The sequence below is a fragment of the Nansenia antarctica genome, assembly GCF_963989245.1.
Source record: "Nansenia antarctica genome assembly, contig: SCAFFOLD_220, whole genome shotgun sequence".
NCBI lineage: Eukaryota > Metazoa > Chordata > Actinopteri > Argentiniformes > Microstomatidae > Nansenia > Nansenia antarctica.
Genome location: NW_027662490.1, coordinates 84,761 through 94,710, shown reverse-complemented (window position 1 = coordinate 94,710; position 9,950 = coordinate 84,761). Strand labels below are relative to the sequence as shown.

The following is a 9,950-nucleotide window of genomic DNA, read 5'->3' as shown; positions in this document are numbered from 1 at the left end:
GTAGTTTCCGCCTGTGAGAGATTTTTTGACGCACGCATTACCTAAACCAGCCTGTAAGTCTGCTCGCGACCAGAATTACTCAGAAGGATTGGTTGCATAGCAACCGAGCAGCGAATTATTTGAGCCACATTGATGGAACCGACCGCAAGCTTAAATTAGCGCCCGGATCTGATTTAAACCTCGATCAGAGTTAATCGCGCATAGTGGAACAGGGCCCAGCTTTATAACCACCAGTTCACCAGGCTAGCCCCCCCCCTCCCCCCTCCCCCCCTCACCTTCATAGGCCTTGGCAGCGTTCACCAGGCTAGCCCCCCCCTCCCCCCTCACCTTCATAGGCCTTGGCAGCGTTCACCAGGCTAGCCCCCCCCTCCCTCCCTCACCTTCATAGGCCTTGGCAGCGTTCACCAGGCTAGCCCCCCCCCTCCCCCCTCACCTTCATAGGCCTTGGCAGCGTTCACCAGGCTAGCCCCCCCTCCCCCCTCACCTTCATAGGCCTTGGCAGCGTTCACCAGGCTAGCCCCCCCTCCCCCCTCACCTTCATAGGCCTTGGCAGCGTTCACCAGGCTAGCCCCCCCCTCCCCCCTCACCTTCATAGGCCTTGGCAGCGTTCACCAGGCTAGCCCCCCCCTCCCCCCTCACCTTCATAGGCCTTGGCAGCGTTCACCAGGCTAGCCCCCCCCCTCCCCCCTCACCTTCATAGGCCTTGGCAGCGTTCACCAGGCTAGCCCCCCCCTCCCCCCTCACCTTCATAGGCCTTGGCAGTGTTCACCAGGCTAGCCCCCCCCCTCCCCCCTCACCTTCATAGGCCTTGGCAGCGTTCACCAGGCTAGCCCCCCCCCTCCCCCCTCACCTTCATAGGCCTTGGCAGCGTTGACCAGGCTCGCCCACTCCAGGCCACAGGCGGTGTCGGGGAGGGGCATCAGGCCAGGGTCCAGGCGTCTGAGGGGGGGCAGCTTGTCTCTCATCTCAGACAGGGACACCTCCGAGGCGGACAGGGGGACTGGGGGGGGGGCAGAGAGGGGGTGAGTTATTTCCATTTCAATGATGTGATTTGAATTATTTACAATTCAGACATGGAAACAAACTGCTTTCTGAAATTAGGTTCATTAACCAATCAAATGGGAAACACATTTTCCCTATTTTCCCTGAGTCATTGAGTTACAAGTACAACTCCCTCACATAAAATGAAAGACTAAAACTACAATTCCCTTGGTGCCTAGCCGCTAGGTGACATGTTTGACACAGGTGTTTGTGTGTTGGCTAAATCAAGTTTGATGTTGTTTGATCCCTTAACACTAGGAAAGCCATGAGGTGTCATCGGGCACCAGTGAGTACAAAAAAAATTCTACCTTTGCACTCGATCAAATTTCAGGACCCTCCTTTCATGACTTTTCCTAGATATGTGCGTTCTACCACCCAGCATCTTTACATTTTCAAAATCGAGTTAGTATAAAGCGATTTTGCAGTATGTCTGTGTGTGTCTGTGTATTTGCCTTGGGATTCGGCTGCCATCTTTTTCTCCAAGGCTGCAATTCTCTTTTATATCAGCAGAGGTAGCAAGGGGGCACACACTGTGCTCAACCTTCAGGCTTCAGTGCTGAATTAGATACAGTGGATAAGACTGATATTTGTAACATAATGTGTTTATATATAGGCTATATATAGCAATAGTGATACATAAGATATGTATATGTACAGACAGTTATGAAAATGATAAACTGTACAGTATGTCTCCCAATCCCTTCAGATTTGTTGGAGCTGAGGGTTTTTTTTCACAGCGGGTTTACCCAAGTTCCATGCAATAGTGATAAGATATTATGATATGTGTAGCCTATGTACAGTTATGAATGATACACTGCACAGTATGTACCTATCAAGTTGTGTGGTGCATGCATAGCTACCGCAGCAAAGTAATTGCAGTAACCTACGTTTGATTATGCCTGTACTCATCAACAAATATTATATAACGAACGGATATTTATAATATTGTATATAATGTTTTTTTTAAATATAATGTTATTGTATAATGTTTTTTTCTGAGTGGGGCAGTCCCACTCATAGTTTTCATGTTATTGGACTGATATAGTGAAGACAGACAGGAAAGTAAGGAGAAGAAGGGCCGACATATGTGTGCACGACCACGGTGCTAGACCACTGGACCATGTTAGGCCACCAGTATATTGATAATTGATAATGTATTTCGCTGCCGCAGAAAGTCAATCAAAATCGTGTGAAACGACGTGCGTTGTGCATTGAATGACATTATTTACAGCGCTGTCAATTTTCAAATAATGCAATAGGATATATATATGAATTTACAGAAACACATCATCATGAATGGAAACATGCAAGAGCGTGTATTACACGCTTACAATGCTTACAAGCTTACAGCAGTCGCCGGGCTGAAGTTACGGCCGGCGTGAAGTTCACGACAAATAAACACGACAGGTTTGTGCATCTCTGTGAAGCTCATAATTATAATAACACAATATTGCAATATTTATTACTATTATTTTTGTATAATAATAATCAACCATCATTCGTTAGTAATGAAAACTCCTGCAGTCCCGATCAATCTCCTCTCCACTTTACACATTACATAACCAAGATCTCTTTTGACATCACAACAATGTCAACACAATCACAACAGAATTTATTTATGTAAACCAGCTCCTTCCCTTCTTGTGATTTTTTTAAAAGTTTTTTTTTTCTTTTTCTTTCCTAACACCAGGGGAGCCACCCCTCCTAAATGTCGTTGTTTGGTACCTGTACTGTAGCAATGACAATAAAGACCATTAATTCATTCATACATTCATTCATATTTTATCCAACCAGGTTTTATATTTTGATTATGACATCATGTCTTTCAACATTGTCACACTTTTCATTACACACATTAGCGGCATCAAAAATGATGTGCTGGGCGTGCGAGGGAGCGTGCTTATTCTGGCAGATTGTGAAATATTAAAACCAATAACATTCTGAATGATTTATCATTCTGTACTCTTTCGCTCCTTTCTTTCATGTATTTTCTTTCAGCTCTTTTCACTAATATAGGTGAAACTAGCTATAACAGGTTGCGGCACATGAACGCTCCGTGCAGGTACGCGCTCCTGTGAGATCATTCAAGTTTCAAGTTTATTTGTCATTATACCAAATACAATTATATAATGTAATCAAAATAAAAAGAATGAACATATTCAGCCATTCCATATAATCACATATAACAACCCCTGTGAGCAGTTGCAGGGGCTGACAGGCTGACGTTACCGGTGAAGTTCACGACAAATAAACAGACTTTTATCACTGTGAAGCTCATAATTATGATAACACAATATTGCAATATTTATTACTATTCTTTTTTAATAATGATAATCAACTTTCATTCGTTAGTAAAGCTCCCGCAGTCTCAATCAATCTCCTCTCCATATATATAATTTATATTTACATTTGTTCCATAGTTCGTTTTCAGCTGACTCAAGCTTCATATCAGATTGTGCCTCTCTGCTTCTCTGCGCATAGGAACTTTATGCATTTTTAGAGGTAGTGATCTTGTCATTTTCTCTTCTTGTGTGATATCGCCATCCAGCGATCTTTGTGCGTCAATACACCATCCCCCATTGTGAAAAGTGGTCGTGTGATTCCACACCTCGTCGCGCTAAAAGTAGGTGAAAAAACGTCACGATCGTAGTGTTAAAAGTGTAGCCTAGTGACGCCCGCTGGTGAGACCATAAACCAGTCGCAGAATCGAAGGGGTGTCAACAATATCTGGTTTTCGTTTCGTTTTTTCATAACAGGCAACTTGAAGTTTTAAAGTACCCAGTCAATATAATATACAACAGTTTAATGATCACTAAATACTTATAATCTGTGGATTGGATTCACTGTTCTCGTTTGGTAAGTGATAATGGCGTGTAAACATACTTTCGTTTTAGGACGTGTTCAAAAGCAAGGACTGTGTGTTCATCTAATTATGTGTAGTTATGTGTTTTTAGCGTTCCATGTTCTCTCAGCATGTTGTGATGATATAAAAACGCAGTTAGACGTTCCTAGCGATGTACCACTGTTAGCCGCTAGCTGTTAGCAACGTTTGTTATTGTTTGATCAATCACTTTTCTCCTGTCGCATTCCCATTTGGTGCACCAACATTCAAATACTCGTGTCGTCTTGAATTTTTTCCCGATTTCAATGTATGACGCATCATTTGAAAGCTTACCATCTGTAGTTTCAGACTATGTAAATAACCGAAAAATTACTTAAGCAAATGGTTTATGATTTCACCAGCTGGCATCATGACATTGTCAGACTCATTACACACAGGTAGCTACTAGCGAACTTTCATGCATGTGACCAGTGACTACTACTGTTGTCATCACGTGAGTGACACGCCAGATCGTGAGCCCCAGATCGCTGCCTATTTTTTTTCTGATGAAACAACTTGCGATTTGAAAGTACCAGTAGGCTACCAGATACGATGTTGTATGCACACACTTGCTACGTTCTTACATGCAGCTCGCGTGAACACAGATTCTTCAGCGCTCGCCTCCCGCTTCGATTGAAGACACAAGTTAACGCGCGTGCAGAAAGATGTCCGGTAACTTTCTTTCAAGGAATGTCAAAAATAAAAGTCCTGCAAAACAATTGTTATTTCTCGGCGTGACAAATTTGAGGTGTGGCGTGTGAGAGTGTGAACTGGTTGATATGCATGTGTCTCATGCGAACTTGGCAGCTCTGCACCCTGCAATTTGCTTGTGGTTGTAGCTTAATATTGTTAGCACTTTTGTGGCATAGACTTGAATTAAAGCAGCCTTTCTTATTCCAGAATCAAGTCAAAGACAGCCCAACTGAACCACCAGCTGACATCGAGGATTGGAATAAACATCATGTGAAAGATTGGATTCTCAAGGAAGTTTGTGTGGATGCTGAATTCGCAAATATCTTGCTACAGCAGGACATTAATGGGGCTAGTCTTTTACTTTTAGAGAAATCTGATTTAACCGAATTGGGTGTAACTCTTGGCCCTGCAAAATTGATAATTCACAAGAGGGATGAACATGTGAAACTTAAGAAAGAGCAGTGCAATAGTCCAGTGAATCAGTCTGGGAGACCATGCAAGCCTTATCCTTTTTATCGACACCATGATGCCTGCAGATACAAGGTGAACAGCATTCTTGATGTAACAGAATCAGGTGCCTCAGACTATATAGAACCCTGTCATGAATATAAAGCATACATCAATACACAAGAGGCAACGGTGGTGGGCAAAATGACCAAGTTTACTGATGAGGTTATTCGATTTGCAGCAGCCTGCATGAATAGCCGCACTAATGGCACCATACATTTTGGAGTAGGTGATAAGCCAGACTTCATTCATGGACAAGTTTTGGGAGTTAGTGTTGAAGACACAGAGTCATATGAGAATGCACTGGAACATGCTATTGAGGGTTATTTTGAGCATAAACATGTCCAGACAGCAAAGACATGCATCAAACCACCTCGATTTGTTGAAGTCCTAAATCCTGATACAACATCTTCAGACAAGTTTGTGATAGAGGTAGACATAGTGCCAGATTTTGTGATCTGTCAAGAGAATATCTATCATGTTTACAATCTGGATACAAGGAAAGCAAAAAGGAAGTCCAAAGGCAAAGAAACAGAGAAAAATGAACCAAAAGAAAGATCAAAACTCTTCTTCGTTCGCGATAGAAGCAGCAGCAGTGATCTGTGTGCACAGACCACTCAAACTAAGCCTTCGGAATACCAGAGATTTGTTGACAATGTGCCACAGCTGTCACAACTAAGAAAACAAGCAGAGGAAAAGCACCTTAGCGTGGTTAAAAGTAGTGTCCAGGGCTCCAGACTAAGTGAAATGATAACAGGTGGATCCCAATCTTTAGACAAGTCCCACTTTGAGCGCTATGTGATAGTGACCAACAAATCACATTCAGTTCAAATGGAATCCTTGGCATTTATTCCTGTACTTAACCCAACTGCTGTTTTGGACTTTGACCCAGAGTCATCAAAACATGGATTGAAGAGGCACTTCAATGAGCAGAGTGCAATTAATGTCCATTTGCCAGGGCAATATAAAATCACAGAGGCTATAGACGACATTGCAGGAAAGCTAAAATTGACTCGAAATACTAGTTGGGTTTTCTGCAATGGGGGTATCGATGGAGATATTCCTTCAGATGTAGATGACTGGTTAATAGAGAAGGGAGCATCTGTACGAGATGTGATTTCATTCCTGTGCCGCAAAGATGTGCTGCCACACAAGAAATTCCTAGTTATTTTCTTATTGTTGTCTACTGTGAGTGAGAAAATGGACCCCCTGGTTGAGACTTTCAGCACCTTCTGGCAGGAGCTAAGAGGAACAGAGCAAATCCTTTGTATCTGTGAAAACGAGAAGGCGTTCACTTGCTGGAGGGACCTAATTGAAGCCCGCTATGGAATCAACATTTCAGCAAGATCTATCTATGAGCTCAGTTTTGCAGAGGTTAACGGCACCATCCTCAGTCTGTGGTCTGACAACCGTAAATCCAGCCGTTTCCTACCATGTGGTGGAGGCAGCAAAGTGCTGTTGAAGAAGAAAATTGAGGGCAGACTGGACACATTGAGTATTCTTTGTGTAAACCAGTGTGAGGGTGGAAATGAGGACAAGGCTGTCATTGTGGAGAGGTTCTACAAAGGAGGAAAAGTGTCATGGTGGAACTTTCATTTCTCTGAGCAGCCTGGTTCCATGCCATTCATTAAACGGGACAAATTTGACTTTATCATGAACACTGTTATACCAGATTTGAGTTCACTGAGGAAAGCTTGTGTGTCCTTCAACCTTCTGCATGTCCCAGGATGTGGAGGAACAACACTAGCCATGCACATATTATGGGCACTAAAAGACAAATTCCGTTGTGCTGTTTTGAGAGACAGAACTGATTACACTGAGGTTGCCCGCCAGGTGGTCCAACTTCTGATGTATGACACAACAGAACAATCACCTCGGCTTCCTGTCTTACTGATGATAGATGACTTTGAGGAGATGGACGATGTATATGATTTGCAGCAGCACATTGAGAAAGAATGTGTGAAGAGAGACATTGGCTCTAGGTCCCCACAGGTAATTCTACTCAATTGCATGAGGGCAGAGTCTTGGGAGCCGACAGAAGACACTGTATTCATTGGCAACAACCTCTCTGAAATGGAGCAGAGGCAGTTTGCGAAAAAACTAGAGGAGATCGAAAAAACCTACAAGAATGCAGAAACATTCTATGGTTTCATGATCATGAAGAAGAACTTTTCGCCAGAGTACATACAGGGTGTTGCTCGTAACACCCTAAAGAGCTTTAACATTGATCATAAACATGCACAACTCATTGCTGTTTTGGTCTTGTTGAATGTATACTGCAAGGGTGCAACCCTCTCAGTCTCTCTCTGTGAAGAGTTTCTTGACCTACAAACCAAGCCACATTGTGGGTCCTCCAATGTTGAGGAGGGATTTGGGAAGTTTTCCACTCTAGTGACCCGCTGCACCGTGGATGCTACAGTCGAATTTGCAGCAGTAAGAATGATCCACTTCATCTCTGTGCACTGTTTGCAGGAACTTACAACCACATACTCTGTATCCAAAGCTGAGATTACCAATCTACTTCTCACCACAGACAAGCTGTACGAGTGCGTACAGGGCAAAGACAAACTGATGCAAGATGTTCATGACATGTTGGTGAAGAGACATGGAGGGTTGTTCTCACCACTCATCGAGGACATTTCAAAGGAGACACCAGGGGCTGAAGAAACTCTGCTGATGAACGCTGCTAAGCTCTTTGAAAAAAATGCTGTCATCTCTCAGCTTCTAGCCAGATATTACCTGAAGAGAAAGGAGTTCAGAGAGGCAAAAGAATGGGCACGGAAAGCAAAAGATCTTTCCAAAGATAGCTCTTACATTTCTGACACATCTGCACAAGTTATCAAGCATGAGTTGAAGAGTGCAATAGCAAGTGACAAGGAGGATCCCATAAAACCTGAAAAGATGAGAGATTATCTAAAAATGGCCCTTTCAGCGACAGAGGCCTTCAAGGATACGCAAGACATTGCAAAGAAGGAGGCTACTCTCAGGATGCAAAACAAGGGAGACAACTGCCCATTCAACACAGTGGGATGCCTTGGAGAGATACAGGTTGCAGTAATTATCATTGAAATCCTGAGAAGAATCCCAGTGTTTTCAGGCAATGTCCGTCATGACATACTCAGTGAGGTTCTCTCTGGGAAGATTAAAATCCAAGACGTTGCGAGGAATGATTCCAAACACCATAAACATAGCTCCTATTACAACGTTCTCAGAGACTTTGAGGATCTACTGTACAACCTCAGAATTAACATGAAGAGGCAATTTGATTTTCTTGACAATTTTTACATCAACTTGGGTCCCAGATTCACAATTAAAGACAGTAGAGAGCATGTAACTCAACAGGAGCTCTTCCGTTGTTTTGACCAATATGTTAAGCTTTTTTGCAAGACAGATTCCACAGAGTTGATGAAAAACAAGAACCTGAGTATCATGTTGCAGATTCACAAGAAAAGGCAGTTTTTGGAGATGAGAAATGCTGATACTCACTCTGGGATTCTCAAATGCCTTTCTAATGGTACTGAAATGGAGGAGATTGTCCAACCGTATTCCTTCATTCTGAATAAAGTTGACGCAAGTGTCAGAGAAAGAGTCAATTTTATCTATGCCAATGTGGCACTAAGCTGTGTCAAACCTGGGTCTGCATACATTTGGCCTTACAAGACACTTCTTGATATTCTTTGCCAAGTTCTCCGTGGGCCAATCCCATACAACGATAGCTTGGCGTTGCACTTCATTGCTGTCGCACTGTTGTGGCCCCAGCAGAACCCAGTATGGGTAGAAGAGAAGAATGTGGGAACCTATGTGTCACAGATGAGGACAGCATTCTTCAACGAGATGAAGTCCGTGTACAATGGGAAGTGGCCTGTTGTCCATTTCTTCTTGGGGCCGAAGCAGGGCTATGACCGCCTAATCCCCCGTGCGCACATTGAGAGGTGTGTAAGCAGAGGGGAGGAAAACATTGCATCACTTTGGGGTAATGGTAAAATATGGAAACAGAAAGAAGTGAAGCAGCTTCTTTGTAGGGTAACAGGGGAGGTGCGTAGGAAGGTCATACTGGCAAATACCTGGAACACATCCTATAAGATAGAAGTCTGTCCAGAGTTCAAAAGCCAGCTCTGTGGACAAGCAGAGGGAACAAAAGTGTCATTTTTCATTGGTTTCTCAATGAAGGGCCCTCTCGCTTATGACATCCAGTCCACTGAACATTAAATCAAATTTAATACACTTGAGATATACTGTATGTTATGGCCATTTTTACTTTGGGTTTTTATTTTGGATGATTTGTGCTTAAAGTTTTGAGTTTGTGAGTAAACGGTATTCATTGAACTTAAGAACTTGAACTATAATATACGAGTCGCTGCACTCGGTAAGACCGTTGTACCTGTGACAAGCCTTTGCGCTTGTCAATTAGCTGCCGCGCTTCAATGAATCAATGAAAAAATTAATGAACACATTTTAAACCCTGTGAATTGTTGACCACCCTGTGCAAAAGCACTACTTTATTGACTTTGTTGAAAGACCTTTTAACCATTTAACATGGAGAATACAGGAGACGAGGAGATGTTTGCCAGGGAAAAACAACTATATCAATTAATCGCATCATGTAGAGGGAAACTGAGTGTTTTAACTCGCAAGTGCAATGAAATAAATGCGCTTATAGAGGCTGGAGACACAAATGATGAAGTCATTAAGCAAGTTATTTTTAACCAATACAATTCATGGAGTTGCAAACGAATGTTCAGATTTGATTAATTGACGATAATGAAAGCGAAAATGACCACAATGACGAACTGAAACTGGTTGATTTCAAAAGCTTTTTGGACTGGGT

The 9,950-nt window shown here is 42.9% G+C and overlaps 1 protein-coding gene across 1 annotated transcript; it reads left to right on the top strand.

The window, feature by feature from the left end:
* Positions 1 to 4,340: 4,340 nt before the first annotated feature.
* On the top strand, positions 4,341 to 9,331 carry LOC308175610 (sterile alpha motif domain-containing protein 9-like; the record flags this gene model as incomplete). The annotated part of the gene is made up of 2 exons (XM_080551243.1): positions 4,341 to 4,376; positions 4,823 to 9,331. 2 exons carry the CDS (start codon positions 4,341 to 4,343, stop codon positions 9,329 to 9,331), a joined length of 4,545 nt encoding a protein of 1,514 aa, XP_080407369.1.
* Positions 9,332 to 9,950: the final 619 nt, after the last annotated feature.